Below are 17,212 nucleotides of genomic sequence, written 5' to 3' on the forward strand. Positions count from 1 at the left end.
CGTAAGCCTGCTTCGACGTTGGAAACTTTGCAAGATGCAAGCAGCTTTCAGCTGGTGTTGATCTGTATTAGCTTTCGGAAGAGGACTTAAGTCATAACTGGTGATCACGAAGGCACTCAATGCTGGATTAGTTGGTTGCTGGCTGAATACCTAGCTTTCCTTACTGTGTGACCAAGTACTTTTTGTGCTTATGTTCGTGGCTCCTGCTGCCACCTCAGTGATTATCGGATGTTATAATGTAGCTAGTTGCATGGACTGGGCGAGAACTTACATTTTTGCCACATTATTTACTTGGTTAGAAAGACCCTCTCTTGCTCCAGCATCACAAACGTGACTAATCGAAAGTTGGCAAGTCGAAGGTTGGTGCCTTCCTGTGGACGTTAATCCTATCATAGTTTTCGGTGGGCTTTTGGAGAGTACGTATTTATTGTCCTTAACTTCTATGTCAAACTTAGCTCCTCCTGTCACCCCTTCTTCTTCACCAAAGCCACTATTGACTTCATGAGGTTTATTTGAAGGTATGAAGATAGAATAAACTTGTTCAATCTGCCCGCTGCAGAGGTTTTGGCCGCTTGCTTGTTCCGGAATTTCCTAAGCCTTTCACGCTGTCTTTTCATCAATTGCATATTACCTGCGACATTATCACTTGTTGCTTCGTGACTTGAGAGCGAGTTATCCAGGGGGAAATTCTAATGAACCTGGTTAGCTGACTTGATGTTATCTTCATTACCTGCTTCTTACATCAGACCAGGTGCAATAATTAGTTGCATTGAATCCTGCTATACAAGTACTGTAGATATAATTATTGAGATCTTTCTATATTACATAATTTCAAGACAACTTTTTGTAGAATCAGATTTTATATTAGCTTTTATATCTAAAAGCACCGAGTTCAATGAATCCGGATAACATGCCAACTTTTCAACCATCAAGTTGAATGCACAGGATGGAACTGGATGTGCTGTGTCAGCTTGTGCACACTGGATCAACTAATTTAAAGCTCAGATTTTTTAGTCAATTACTGTAACATAAATAGCCATGGTATTAAAGACATCCATCTGCAGGTATAACTTACTTGAATGGTATGTTAGAGCATTTACTACAGACTGGAATTCGCGGAGTAGGATGTCCCATTTATTACTTGTTTCGCCTTCTTGCTGGGACATAGAACATTAGAGAAGTTCTGATCTACAACTGTAGAGGGAGATGTCAGGACTTTCTGACACATGTGAGTCGCTTTGGTCCCTCAAAGCCATAATCTCTACCTGTGATAAACGAAAATTCTCATTGTCTAATAGTTCTGAGGAAATTTATCTGCTTCTTAACTGGGCTTGAGCAACCATGTTTTGGGCTGTTGACTGAACTGTGAGCCAGGGTGTTTCCTTTAGCCCGGATTCACCAATATCAAGCTGGTTCAGGAACAAATGTAACTGATCCCCAGAAGGTGGTTGATGCTCTTTCACATATATCTAAATAGCCTTCCTCATTTTTAAGGACTCATTTACTTTTGCATCCATAATGCCAACAGGGGTCTCTATTTCGGCGTTGCTCTGAACACAGGCCTCTTTACCCATTGATTCTAAAAGTGACATAGCCCCTGCATCCTTAGCTCTCTGCTTTTCTCCCAGGTGTGAAGCAAGCGAGGAAGAGCTTGGTCGTAATTAAATATGTTTATTTATTTTCTAAATAATGAAACCACGGTCTCCAAACGCGTCCGGGTGTGGCTGCTCGACCCGCAACCGTCCTCTAGCCACGCTCCAATGCCTGCACGTCTAACCCTGGCAACCGTGGAAGCCTGCTCACGAGGAAGCACGCTGAACGCTGCTCGCGAGCACTAAGTGCAACATTGAGTTTTTTTTTTTTTAACAGTACCATCACAACCCCCCCAACAAAAAATAGAAAAACAAAATATCTACGCGTACCAACATCCACATTTAAAACCTACAAATAACCATTAACATTGACAGTGTTTTCATAGAAATTACACATTGTCTTATTGACACAGTTTCCAGGGCAATTTTCGTACTCTATTACTCCTGCGCACGACCGGACCCTCACCACCACTATCATGCAAGTCCGACTGTTTCACCAAACCAGCACCACTTACGTTCGGGTCAGATTGCTTTATCAAATCACACTTGCTGACACCCTGAGGATCCCATCTCCCTTTCAGTTTGACAACCTTGGATTTGTTCCACCACTTATTGCCCTGAACCCTTACAGCATTACCCAAAACCAGTTCGACCCTAACCGGCTCAGAAAATTTGGCATTGCCTTTCTTAACAAAAGTAGGCAGTTTTACAGCTACCCAATCACCTTCTGCAATAGGCGACTCTTTAGCCCCTTTCTTGCTGTCAAAGTATCTCTTTTGTGCAAACTGCTTGTTTTCCACATTAGCCTTGATAAAGTCAGTACGATCTCCGACCAGCATTTGTTCGAAAAACTTGGACATCCACCCAGGTTTGATTTGCGTATTAGGCTTTCTCCCTTTCAAAGCTTCAAAAGGAGATACCCCCGTGGTGGAATGAGGAGTTGTTCTGTAAAACCAAAGAATTGCTTGAACCGACGCCTGCACATCACACCCACTCTTCAACGCCCACCTGATACAGTCCCCCAACACATGGTTGAATCTCTCTACCAAACCATTTGTTTGGAGTTGATAAAGGGAACATCTCAAATGTTTAACTGCACCTTGCTTCAAAAATGTTTTAGCTCTTCTGACACAAATTGAACATCATTGTCCGAAATGACTTCCTCCGGAAACCCCTCATTCATAAACACTTCCCTCAAGAAGTCACAAGAGTCTTGGCATTCGGCTCCTGAACAAATTTGACATAAGGCCAATTTGAGAAATAGTCAACCACGATGTACGTATACCGTAGCTTGCAGTTGAGCGAGTGAAAAGGTCCCACCATATCAACACCCAATTTGCGCCAGGGACCTCCAGGACACATAATAGGCATAAGGGGTGGTGTCACAGGTTTCAAACTCTTGTCAGAGTTGGAACACACAACACAATTCCTTACTAATTGTTTGATTTCATTGTCCATGCGAGGCCACCAAAAGCTGTCTCTTACTCGTCTTTTGGTCATAGTGGCCCCCAAATGACCTTAATGCGCCTTCTTCAGTAATGAACACCTCAACCCCTCCGGAGGAATGAGTTTGTCATTCCTCAAGAGAATGCCCTCCTCAATTGTTAACTCATCAGAAACTTTCCAAAATGGCTGAACCGCCATCGTCAAGTCCCTCTCATATGGCCAGCCCTTAACTATAAACCTCATAACTGCGCACAGGTCATTGTCATCTGCCAACTTCTCCTTCCACTCTGATTCAGAACACACACACACCTGTTCAACCTCAACAGCTGCAATCATACAACATTCGTTGTCCACAATTTCATGAGACGTCGGGCTACTCTGACTGGGAAATCTCGACAGATAGTCAGCTCTTACATTCCTTCCCCCGGGTATATGCATGACATCAAAATCATACTGCATCAACCTCACTACTAATCTAGCAATTCTGGGTGTACCTGTTTTGTCATTTGTCCCCTTCAAGATTGAAACTAACAGCCTTTGATCTGTTTTCAACACAAAGTGCCTCCCCCACACATAACTCCTGAATTTTTCAATGGCCCAAACACAGGCCAACAGCTCCTTTTCAATGACAGAATAATGCACTTCTGGTGTTCTTAATACTCTAGACGCAAAGCCAATGGTGTTTTCAACACCATCAATCATTTGAGTCAACACGGCTCCCAGTCCAATATTGCTGGCATCAACCGTTAGACAGCATTGGAATCGTTGATCATACGGTTTCAGCACTTTGGCTTGCGTCAACTGGATTTTAATATCCTCAAACGCTTTTTCACATTCTGATCCCCACTCAAAACTGGTCTTATCTTTCAATAAATTGGACTAGCATACTCCGGTATAAACCGAGAGTAAAACTCACACATACCTAAAAACGCTTTAACACCAGCCTTGTCTGTGGGCAGAGGAGCTGCTGTGATAGCATCAATCAAACCGGGTTTTGGGCAAACACCCTCCTGACTTATTACATGACCCAAGTACTCAACTGACGACTTCATGAAGTGACACTTTTCTCTCCTAAGAACAATGCCATGAGCCATGAATTTCTCCAACACTTGTCTTAGAATCTTATTATGCACCTGCTGGTCAGGTGCGTGAATTAGTACGTCATCCTGAAAAACCACCACGTTGGAAATCCCCTTTAACAATGTACACATGATTGAAACACCGAGGCTGCAGATGCCAACCCAAACGGCATACGGCAGAACTAGAAAACACCAAAAGGCGACACAAAGGCTGTTGAGTACCTGGACTCCGGATCAAGTTCCACCTGATAATACGCACTAGCCAAATCTAACTTCGTAAAGATCTTCGCACCTTTAATGGTGGACAACATTTTGTTGATATTAGGCAGAGGATGTGAGTCCACCCATATTTCTCTGTTGACTGCTCTCAAGTCCACGCAAATTCTCAATTCCCCATTCTTTTTCCTAGCTACTACTAATAGAGAAAGCCACAAAGAGGATTTAATTGGTTCTATAATCCCTTTGTTCTGTAAATTTTCCAGTTCCTTTTCTAAATCTTCTCTCACGCTAAAGGGCACAGACCTAATTTTATGTTTGACTGGAATGGCATTGACTTTCACTTTTATTTTATGTTTAAACCCATTCAACTTCCCCAATTCACCTGAAAAGACTTTAGGGAAATCATTGAGAAGGCCTTCAATCTCCTCCGTTTCTCTTAGTACTGCAACCTGCTCAGACGTACCTGACCGCAACACCATTCCAAACAGGCCCTGATGGAACCAGCCTAAAATGTTCAACCCTCTTGCCGCTACATAGATCTTCCCAAGTATGCGTCTCCCCCTAAACTCGAGAATGTCCTAAAAAAAACCTTGAAGTTCAATCTTCCTCCTTTCATAGGACACTGGAGCCCTGTCTGGCGGCTCAAGGGCACGCTCTCCCCAATTCAGCTTGAACAAGTCCAGGGTAATCATGGTAATCTTAGCCCCTGAGTCTACCAGCAAACGCAATGACTTGTCTCCCACTCTTATGCATACATAGGGATCCACACAATTATCCGGATCAGCAGACTTAACTGCTCCCTGAACTACACTTAAAACCATGTCCTGAACCTCTCCCATAAGGTGCTCCACCGCTTCATCATTCTCTTCCATCACCGTCATGACAGACTCTCGTTTTCCACCTTGACAGACTTTGGCAAAATGCCCCACCCTGCCACAGCTCCTACATTGGACATTCAACGCTGGGCAACTCCTAAATCCTTTTTGATGCATCATATTACCACATCTAAAACAAACATTTCCAGTCCTTTTGTCATCCTTGTTGATGACAGCGTTGACTCTGCTAGTCGTCACCAATTCTATTTCTTTGGAGGACTTGATAGAAGATTCGATGCTCTTTGCAATTCTTATCGTCTCCACTAACATTGGATTGTCCAGCGATAACAACTTCTGTCTAATAGACTTATCTGTCCCTTGACAAATAAATTGGTCTCTGATGAGTTGATCACCCAGCGCTCCAAACTGACATTCCTCAGCTAGAAGGCGCAACGCCGAAATATAAGTGTCCACATCTTCACCGGAGCGTTGTTCTCTTTTAAAGAACTTGTGCCTAGCCACCACCAAGCTGGGAGGTGCATCAAACCTGTTGCTCATTTTCTTCACCGCAGACTCATACTCATCCATTTCATCATCATCCAATTGTACTTCTGGTAGGTGCTTAGAAAATCGCTCTACCTTTAAAGCCAATAGAATGGAGAAGAATAATTTGTTTCCGTTCTGGCCTGTACCGTGATGCTCCAATCGCCCCTAAATAAGTTTCGAAGGCATCATACCATTGTTTCCAACATATAGGTGGTTCGCCAGGGCTGTCTAAAAATGGCGGTGGGGGCAGAACCGATTGCATGGTGCAACCTCACAAAGAAAAAACAAAGAAAAATAATGTTGATGAAATGTCTAACGCAGAAGCAAGAAAAATTGTGTTTTTTGTTGTCTCTATGACATTTGTTTGTTGTCCAAGACCATCTGTAGACCAATGAGTCTAAAATGCTACCTTCAGATAGCACTGTTATATGAATAGTGTCTTAAATCTGTTACACGTTGTCTGTACGCATACACTGACATCGTAAAGTGGCTGAAATACTAGCGATTTTAACATCAGTAGAGCAGATCAATACCTCAGTTTTTATTTTGTAGCTATCGATCTCCTTAGCTTGCGTTGAGGTGATTTTTACAGCCGGTGGGAGTAACTCCGGAGAACAAAACCACTCCCTCGGGGTGCTGTGATAGTCTTTTCCCAATGGGCCTGTAAACGTCTGTGGTGGTTTGAGCAGGACGATGTAAGCGTCGATTCTGCCTCCAACGAAGAAGACTCTGCAGGGGGTAATCGTATGCAGCCACACCTGTACAGCTGCGTGGGCCCGCTGCGTTTGGAGACCAAGACCCTCGTCGCCAAATAATGTAAGCGAGGGAGAGCGTGGTCGTAATTAAGTATGTTTATTTATTTTCTAAATAATGAAACCACGGTCTCCAAACGCATCCGCGCATGGCTGCACGACCCGCAACCGTCCTCTAGTCGCGCTCCAACGCCCACACGTCTAACCCTGGCAACCATGGAAGCCTGCTCGCGAGGCAGCACGCTGAATGCTGCTCGCGAGCACTAAGTACAACAAGGTGTCACAATGAAAAGGAGCGTTCCGTTTGGATGCAGCAAAGTCATCTTTCTCTGCTCACCGTGCGTTGAACATACTGAGCATTTGGGGCTGAATGGGTATTTGTATGCACATCTCTATTTTGAAGGAGCAATACATTTGTTGTATTTTTTAGAAAAGCAGATGTATTCCTTGAAGCACACTGTTTGCTTCGGGAGGAGCTGCTGTCATTCATGGTAGAACCTGCGACCCCACATCCTGTTTCAGATTTCCTGTCACCAGGCCCATCGTCAAGGACTCAGTTAATGCACTATTATTATTATTATTATTATTATTATTATGATTATTAATATATTTATTTTTAATTGGAGGCATATTAGGTGAAGTAGAACGTCTCTGCTTGTGCCTCCTAACATTAAGACCCAGAAGAATTCAAACACTGGACATACAGGCACGCAGACAGACTTGCCAGTAACACGTAATAGGCATGCAGTCACTCACATAAACAGAAACATACTGACTTTAGGCAGGGGCGTGGCTTCAGGGGTGGGGTTTGGGGAGTTACACTCCTCTAATAAATGTATTATTTGTTAAATATTTGGGTACAGGAGCTTTCAGTCGGCAAAGATAAGGTGTCTGTTGGATTTCACCTGGGATTTTTAAATAGTCAATCTGCAAATACACGCATATGTGCACACATACACTCCTGTGCTTTTTAAAGGTCTTAAAACAAGGTTATTTTACAAAATACTGTTTTAAGTACCTCGCAATGCCCAGACTTGTTTCCCTTTCCACTGGCCCTTAAGTCCCCTCATGCACTGCTTCTCATATAATAATTGACATGCTATGCCAGCGTGATTGTCAGAAAATCTGAAGCTCTCCCTCCCCCCATCTTATTGACCAAGCTTCTCCCTTGACTGTAGAAAGTGCTCAGCCCTACAGCTTTAATGTTATGTGTCTTATTTAATGTCCCTTTCTACCCCAACTGTAAATTAAAAAAGTTATCATTTTATTTATGCAAATTATACCTATAATTATTGTGTGTGATTACTGTGTCATTCTGTATTTGAGATTCAAGCCTCCCTGCTCATATTAGAATAAGTATTGACTGCTCACTTAATCTACGTTCGGGGAGTCAACCTAAGTAGAGCACTTCAGTGTCACGCCAAAGGACCTTGCACACCACTGGACGGTTACAGTACTTGCAACTGTTACTGCTCTGTAACATCTGTCTGTCCAAGATTTAGACATAATATCTCACATTAATTGTACAGTCCCCTTACACATGTCAATACAAATATAGCCACCTACGTACACATACGTCATACAGAGGCACACATACGCAAATAGGCAACACATGCAGGCACACATCAATGAACAGAGTTAAAGTGGATAAATTGAAGGATCTATACATAAAAAATCTAGCTTAGTCTGCAAACATTTAGTTAGATTAAAAAGCATAAAAACATCCATACCGTTCAATATGCATGCAACACTCATACACATAGAATACCAAACATGGAGGTAACCTTGAATACACAGTCATGAATGTACACACTTACAACACAGATGCAGGTATCCACATCCAAAGAGTCACAGGCATGCCCACAGACAACAAACGTACAGGCACACATGTAGTCCCAAACAACACACAAAAGCCCATACATGTATTTTGGGACAGGAGAAGGGACTTAGGAATGGACAGAGAGGAAAGAGGAAAATAACCTTCCACACTATCAAAAACCTCCATGTGAAAAAAACACAAGAAGTAAACAAATTGCCACCGTCCACAAATGTCAATAGTGTTCTCAATATAAGCAATATCACTATGAAGTACCACAACTCATGTTGAGCACTATACTCCCTGAAAACCTGAATTACTAAGCCAAAGCCCTAAACTCCCTGGTACACTCAAGGGCTTAACCAAAATAAATTTACCACACGAAAACAGGCTATGAAACGGCGAAGAGCAAAACCCCTAGATAACCTCACTGTGCTTAAAACAGCTGTAAACACCAGTTCGTCATTATTACAATTAAAGCTTCTTTGTGCAAGATCATCTTCAATGAGACTGTCAAACAGTTCTGCAATCCCTTCCTAAAACCCATTGTTCCTGCTTCAGTCTACAGATGCAAAACCACCAACCTCTTCTTCACCAAGAAGATCGTTAAAATCAAATTCAACATCATTACCAGTGCCACGGTACCCTCACTCCCAGCCATATCCCATCTCCCACTCTCCAAAAGGACATCTTTCAATCTAGTCACACACATAGATCTCTCCAAAATCCTGAACTCTCAAGGCACCTCCCTAGGAAAATGGCACCCTTCTTTCTTTCGTAATCAAATCACTCAACATAGGTTTTCATAGCCTTTCTCCACATTTTCAACACACCCCCCTAAGCCAAAGAAAATTACCATTTCTAGATACTCTAAAGATAGGTGACATTCTTTCTCTGCTAACGAAACCTTCCCTCGAACCAGCCAACCTAACCAACTTTCACCCTATTGCCTGACTTTCTTTCATAGGGAAAATCATCACGAATACAGATGCCACTCAACTTCAGGAACACATCTACATTAATAATCTTCTATTGGTCTGCCAATCAGGCTTCAGACTGCACTACAGAACTGAGACAGCCGAGTAGTCAACTGCATCCTCCTCAACGACAAGAATGACTCCTGCCTACTGATCATGTAGGACTTCATTGCTGCCTTCAACAAAGTTGAACATCCATCTGTGATCAACACCCTGAACACTTGAATGGAATTTTCAGATGCTATATTGAATTGCGCTCGCATTCTACCACACCAGCCAAACAGCTCATGCATGAAGGTTCCATAAAAACAAAGACATTCCACGGTTCCTGTGGCGTACCCCAAGGCTCCATTCTATTTCCTGTCATCTTTAACTTCTACATACAACCTCTCAGATCTATTCTTCTAGACAGCAGCATGAAGATCTATTAATACAGAGATCATATCCAATTCTACATAAAAATATCCTCACCCAAAAACTTTCAGATGCTCAAATCCTCCCTCAAATTCATCCAGTCTTGGATGTCAGCTAACTTCCTCAAACTAAACCCCATAGAGGCTGAATACTTCCTGTTTGTCAACAGCATCAAACAACCACAGATTCAAGCCTGACTTCATCCACCAGCAGACACACCATGTAAAATCTCTTTGATTCACCCTTGACATAGACCCCTCATTAAAGCAACACATTTTTATGTTATGTTATATTGATTTGTATAGTGCACTAAGCACTGGAGAGGGCATCCAGATGCTCGGACAGGTGTGTAGGTTTCTGATCCCCGAGGTGCTTATACAAAGAGCCAGGTCTTCAGCCACTAGCAGAACTCAAGACATGAGGAGGAGGCTCTGATGTGTTAAGGGAGATTGTTCTATGTCTTGGGTGCGATGTAGGAGAATGAGAGACATCCAGTTTTGCTTTTGTGGATTCAGGAAATGTGTGTGAGTGAGAGTGAGGCAGAGCATAGGTGTCTGGTGGGTTGGTGAAAGTTTATGTGACTGTTCAGGTATTCTGGTCCTGTGTTGTGTAGGTCTTTGTATGTGTGCATGTGATGTTTGAATTGGCTGTTCTTGTGAATGGGGAGCCAGTAAGGCTTCCTGAGGTGTGATGTGATGTGGGTCCAGTGTGGGAGGTCTACTATGAGTCTTACAGTGGTGTTCTGGATGGTCTGGAGTCTGTGTAGGAGTTGTTTGGAGATTGGGGTGTAGAAAGTGTTGCCATAGTCCAGCCTGCTGGTGATGAATGCTTGTGTGACGGTCCGTCTGGTGTTCTGAGGCAACCATTTGAAGATTTTTTGCAGAATGCTTCGGAAGTGGAAGCAGGAGGTGCACAATGCGTTGACTTGAGCGTCATGTTGAGCATGTCATCTAGGATGATCCCTAGATTTCTTGCGTGGTCTTTGGGTGTGGATGTTGGGCCCAGCTCAACGGCCACCAGGTGGAGGCCCATGGGGAGGTCTTGTTGCCGAAGACCAGTACTTCCATCTTGCCGGAGTTGAGCTACAGGCAGTTGGTTCGCATCCAGTCTGCCACCATGGTCATGCAGTTGGTGAAGTTAGTTCTGGTGGCGGTTGTTTTGTCCATCAGGGAGAAAATTAGTTTGGCGTCATCAGCTTAGGGGATGATGGTGATGTCTTGTGGTTAAAGGATGTTGGCGAGTGGTGTATGTATTTGTTGAAAATGGTGGGGCTGAGGGATGATGTTGTACCAGTTAAGGGTGTTGACTTGAAGTGTGTTGATTTGGAAGTGGATACTGGAGTGATCAGTCCATATGAGCGGAGTGGTGGAGTTATATTTCATGCTGTCGCTTGTGGTGAAGATGGGGTCTCTAGTGTGTCCTGCGGTGCGTGTTGGTCCTGGGACGAGCTGGGTGGATCTGATTTTGCTCCAGCTTTCGAGGAGTGCTGTGGAGCAGGGGTCATTTCCGTCTTCTAGGTGAAAAATGAGGTCACTGAGGAGAATGTAGACTCTGGAGTATATGGTGAGCAGAGCAACGAAGTTGGTGATGAGGTTAGTAAAGGTGGCTTGTGGTCTGGGTGGTCGGTAGGTGAGGGTTTGTTTCAAGGTAACGTTTTCTGAGATTTGCAGCTTGAGGTGCAGGTGTTCCATGAATGGGGTGGCCTTCTCTGTGGATGTTGTGTATTTGATGGATTCCTTATAGATGATCCTTAACTAGTTTTCAGAGGTTACCAGGCCACACTGCAGAATCTTCATCCTTTTGAAGAATAAAACACAAATTATCACTAATACGTGTTGGAGACTTTATGCATACATCTTGCAATTATAAGATTTTTTTGGACTACTGCAGTATGCCTTGCTAACCTCTGAAAACTAGGTAAACCTTACTTGGATTCTCTCCAGTCTGGCAATTGCACCCTTGGTGGTTGGGTTTGTACACCAGAAAGGCACCTTTTGGACATTATGGCCCTCATTACGACTTCAGCGATCTTACAAAAAGACCGCCGAAGCCGCGGGCGCCACTATACCGCCAGTGCTGGCGGTATTTGTGGCTCCCTATTTTGACATTTCCGCTGGGCCAGCGGACGGAAACAGCGTTTCTGTCCGCTGGCCCAACGGAAAAGTCACATCAACATTGCCGCCTGCTCATAATAGAGCCGGCGGCAATGTTGATGTGCAGCGGGTGCAGCAGCACCCGTTGCACAGTGAAATGTGTGATGGGGCTGTGCCTGGGGGCCCCTGCACTGCCCATGCCAAGTGCATGGGTAGTGCAGGGGCCCCCAGGGGCATCCCGAGTCCCCCTTACCGCCAGTCCATGGACAGGCTGGCGGTTGGGGACTCATAATACCCAGGGCAGCACTGCTTGCAGCGCTGCCCTGGGGATTATGCCCGCCTGGTGGAAGCCTGGCGGGCAAATGGAGGGGCCAGTGGTATGGCCATGGAGAGTGCACCACAGTCATAATATACTGGCGGTACACCGCCAGCCTGTTGACGGTGTTACCGTCAGTGTACCGTCGGCCGCCAGGGTCGTAATGAGGCCCTATGTGTGTTTGAGTTCTACAGTTTCCCCTAATATGATGTTTGTTGTTGAGATGTACAAACTAAATGGCATAACCACCATCATTTTGTAATTGGTCCTTATAGATAATAGCGAGTCCTCCTACAGGCCCATGAAGGCGGGCCTGTTGAGTGATCTTATAGCCCACTGGGATTGCTGTGGCGATGTCAGGAGCCGCTGAGGGGTTGAGCCCGGTTTCTGTAATAAAGAGGATGTCAGGTGCTTTGCCACTCAGCAGGTCCAATATTTCATTTGTGTGTTTGCTGAGTGATCATGTGTTGAGAATGATAAATGAGAGTTTTTGCAAGCTGAAAATTACCCTGTCTTATGTGGATCAGTGACAGAATATCCAGTGGACCAAAATATATCTGTGTTATTTTGTCTAAACACCATCTGATGCTGGATTAAAAATTGGTTTAAGTTTTGTGGCTTTTTGTTTTTAAATAGATTGGCCAAAAATGAATTAGCCTTTCCTGCTTCTTATTTGAGTAAGAAATATGTAAATAGGGGTGCCTGAAAATTGAAATACATAATATCAGCCACCTCTTCCAGTTTCAAATTATTAAAATAAGTGTTCTGTTTTCAACTCTCTGGGCCATGAGTACTCAGATGGTGACAATGTAACTCATGATGGACTGCCTGTGCAGGATCACATACGCACAGTATTTTTTTTCTATGCTCTGTTGACACAATTCCAAGAGTTTCATGTGAACCCCAAAAGCCACAGCCAAGAAAATATCAGGTTCATAATGTATTATTTATTATGAAGTAGCACTTCAAACTGGATACGTTTAATGACATTTGTATTTATGTACAATTAAATACTTTGTAACAGTAACTGTACTTTATTCTTCTCCGTTTTCCCAGTTCCTCGTTATTTAGGGCAGATAACATTAAAAAAAAAATTCAAGGTCCTAATCTTCAGCCACAGCTGTGTTTGGTCCTGACATATTTTCACTTTTGCTATATATTTGTGTTCTAAACACCTATTATTATGTCTACAGTGTTGGCATCATTTTGGATGTGTGTTCATGTTCCCATCTTGAAAACCTAATCACATAAATACAAATGTATCTCTTGGATTTGATTACTTGTATTTTACACTATCGGCTGAATAAACCTATCAATTGAAGCATAAATCAACAAATATATTAAATTTAGTCTCACAAAGTAAACAGTTCAAGAAAAAATAGATCCATTTTTAACCATAAAGCACATTGTCATATTTGAATTTATTACCTTATCACATGGCGGATTAGTAAGCAGTCAGTTTCACAGAATTTGATTACTGGGCTGGCCCAGAAAAGGCATTCTTCCTAAATAGTTTACACTGGCTGCAACTGAAAGATAATTAAAGGTTTTTTATTGTTATTCATGCAAAAATACACTCTTCGGTATCAGTTAAAAATATTTACCGAATTGGTGCTTCTGTATAAGAACAAAATTAAGTTAAGAATCCTATTTCTACACTATTCATCTCTTTTGTTTTAAGATGCCAACATACCCAATTGATTACTTGCTTTATTTGAGATTCAACCATTGAACTTCCATGATACAACCCTTGGAGAAGAAAATTATGCATATGAGTTTAGATCAGCAATTTAGACAGGCTCTCAATCTTTAAAACACGATTATTTTTTGGAACTCCTCATTCTATACAACTAATGTCAATTAGTAAGTTTAAGCAGGTTGAACACTGCATTTAATGCAACATAAAAAGGCCAGAGTGGATTTTCTACTGCCTTATTAGGTTTGAGTACGGGGTTATTCTTGTCTCTTAATTGAAGCTAAATTACCTGGAAGATATGATAAGGAGGCAAATATTAAGGCATTGGCATTCTTATTTTGCGATTCAGTCACTACGAAATCAGTGCTGTATAGCATTACTGTCATTCTGAAAATATAGTTCAGTCTGTGATATTTAGGGCCTGATTAAGACCTTTGTGGACGGGATACTCTGTCACAAACTTGACAGATATCCCGCTCGCCATTTTGCAAGTTCCATAGGATTGAAAATAACTTGTAATACAGCAAACAGGATATCCATTACGTTTGTGACGGAGTATCCCATCTGCTAAGGTCGTAATCAGACCCACAGTGTTTTTGATTTTGACAATGAACAGAAAGTGTGTTTCCTGATATGACTATAATCCATTAATAGTAATTCTAACATAATGTAATAATAATAAATTGAACTGGGCTTCAAACTTTGGTTGTCATCTACACTGTCTACAAATAAGGTCTCATCAAGTCTAACATTTGGACTTTTACTTTATTTTAACAGAAGATGGAGCCATAAAAAGAATGAGGAGTTTTTCTGAAGAATTCCATAAAGAAAGGAAACACAGTGTGCCAGTATCAGTAAAACCAAGAGAGAAGACAGCTGAACATTCTACTAAGCAAATACCTTGGGGAATCAAGAAAAATCCAAAGAGCGCTCACAGAATCCAGCATACATCCAAACCTGGAAGAAGTTTGGAATATGAAAGAAGTTTCCATCATCTGACAAATCCAGTTGTACAACAGATTATTCATGCAGGCGATATGCCCTACACTTGCTTTGAATTTATAGATGAGAGGTGGACTCACAAAGAAAGGAGGATATACTATTGTAATGACTGTGGAAGAGGCTTCTGGAAATTATATTGTTTTAAAGTTCACCAGAGAACACACACTGGAGAGAAGCCATACACATGTAATGAATGTGAAAAAAGCTTCAGTCAGTCATCAAATCTAATAAGGCACCAGAAAATCCACTCTGGAGATAAACCATACAGATGTACAGAATGTGATAAGAGCTTTAGTCAGAGCTCAACTCTAGCCAAGCATCAAAACACTCACATACAAGTAGACTTCATGCAATGTAGATCTTTATCCCCTTATGCCACAACTCAGAAATGACTGTCATTCTTTCTGTAGCTTGTATGCAAAACACAAACTAGCTTGAAGAGACTAGTCCCAAAATGACACACATATTTTTGAAAATTATGAATCATTTTTATTTTGATTAGCTGTGGATTACTCAAAAGATGTGTTGATCATGGGAACAGATTCAGGTTTACTAAACACAATTCTTTTGGCCATGGAAGAGAAACTCCTTGCATGACAAGACTCCTACAAAATCTTGGATAAAAAATAACTTTCCTCTGTTGACCTATACAAGAAAAAGAACTATGCTAATATGCATACAAAATATATGAATTTACAGAAGTATTTTCAAAATTTAAAAGAACTGTTAAATTGTTGTCCTGTTAAATAGCTGAGTTATGATATGATTATGATTCTAAAGTGGTTGTTAGGTTTCTTGTCATATTGGGCAATTTGTCTACTGTTTCTCTGGAATACATTTGGGAGTCATTTTTGTCTAGTTCTTCTCATATTGTAATCAGCCATGAAGATTACAAAAGGGGCCCCATTCCACACTATTTGAAGTGCTAAGACCAGCTTGAGTTATTTTTTTCATTATGCAAATTTTAGTTTCTCCCTGCTTCTATTTACTAATAATATGGCATAATGTTTAAGATGGCTTACTCTTGTTTTGGTTCTGGCATTGCTCATACAGTTTACGCTGTGTTATGCTGACCATGTTTGTGGGGCTTTATGAATATAAACTGACAGTTTGAATCCATATAATGTCTGGAGTGAAAGAGTATCAATAAATTAATGTTTTTTTTAAATTTTATCGGGCAAATTAAATATGAATATTCATATGTATGTAATGTTTAGCTGTTTTTACCGAACAAAAAACAATGGTTTCACACATATTTTTCAGAGGGATAGCGGCACAATCCTGAAATATTGTACGTGGTTCACGAAAATGGTATCCTTAATATGAAATATGGATTTCATCCTGTGGGAAACTTCATCTTTGCTAAGATTTAACATTCCCCTTTGTTTAACTGGCATCCTCTTCTTGAAAGGTAAACTTAACTGAGGATAATAATTGCAATTGGGGCCCATTATAAGCTGAATTTTCTAGATAGCAGCTTTGAAAACCCAGAATTTTTTTTTAACAAAGCACAACCTATTTTTACTAAAGCCCCACAACCAAAGTACAAAATTAGACATACTTATCTTCTTTTTAGTACAGTATTTTACTTCAAGAAAATGTTCCCTGTTTGAAGAAAAGGCACATTTATATGATAGCTGCACCAAAATAAACATGTAACATAAAAATACATAATAGATAACCTATATTATGGCATTAAAAGTGTGGTTGTAGTAACATTTATAAACCTCTTGACTTTGACTTCGTGGTTTATTTTGTTACTATAACTCTTCATTGTTGTTATTTGATTGTATACACTGTTAGCTCTAATACATTTGTGTGTGTGTATTATATATTTATTTTTTTAACGGCTAACACCACCATTATGGTTCCGGCTCAAATACTGGAAACCAATGAAATTCACCAGTTATCATTACCAATGCTCACAACATATGCCATTACTTGTGCCACCCATCTTATTCCTTCCTTGATAGTTATGTTTTTTGTTTTCATGTCATTGGCAAATTTATGTTTTGAGCATGGCGGGCAGCACGTTATGGCATGTGTTGTGTGCATTTGTTACCATTACTAGCGACTTTCAGTAGTTTTACACTTTTGAACAAGAACCATAACTGATTTGTCAACTGTGTTTTTCAGTCAGTCGCATGTTTTTTTTTTATGATGTACGTATTTTCCGAACCTCTGCCTACCCACCGTTAAAAGAGTTTGGATTCACACAACTTTTGATCATCTTTTTTTTAATTTCAATTTAGAGGGGCACCCCCATGAGGGCCTGGTGAAGAGGGGGTGCCTGCGTTGCCCAGTTATTTGCCCTCTCACTTTTTACTTCAAGACGCAAAGGGGGTCATTACAAGTCCGGCGATCTAAAGACCGCCAGACTTGCAGTGGTGGTCTGAGCGCCACATTATGACCGCGACAGTCGTGCGGTGGTCGGACCACTAGCACCACT

At 41.6% G+C, this 17,212-nt stretch overlaps 1 protein-coding gene across 5 annotated transcripts in view; it reads left to right on the forward strand.

Annotated features, from left to right (window-relative positions):
- LOC138246161 (zinc finger protein 354C-like) overlaps nucleotides 1-16,402 on the forward strand; it is a 301,773-nt gene extending 285,371 nt beyond the window's left edge. For 2 of the 5 annotated variants that reach the window (XM_069200467.1, XM_069200468.1), the window contains exon 7: nucleotides 14,539-16,399. In XM_069200467.1, coding sequence (XP_069056568.1) covers nucleotides 14,539-15,155 — 617 coding nt within the window. In that variant the 3' untranslated portion in view covers nucleotides 15,156-16,399. Of the gene's footprint in view, nucleotides 1-14,538 lie in introns of all 5 variants that reach the window. The other 3 variants (XM_069200464.1, XM_069200465.1, XM_069200466.1) reach the window with 2 other exon arrangements.
- The last annotated feature ends 810 nt before the right edge of the window (nucleotides 16,403-17,212 follow it).

The sequence above is a fragment of the Pleurodeles waltl genome, chromosome 7 (assembly GCF_031143425.1).
Source record: "Pleurodeles waltl isolate 20211129_DDA chromosome 7, aPleWal1.hap1.20221129, whole genome shotgun sequence".
Classification (NCBI taxonomy): Eukaryota; Metazoa; Chordata; class Amphibia; order Caudata; family Salamandridae; genus Pleurodeles; species Pleurodeles waltl.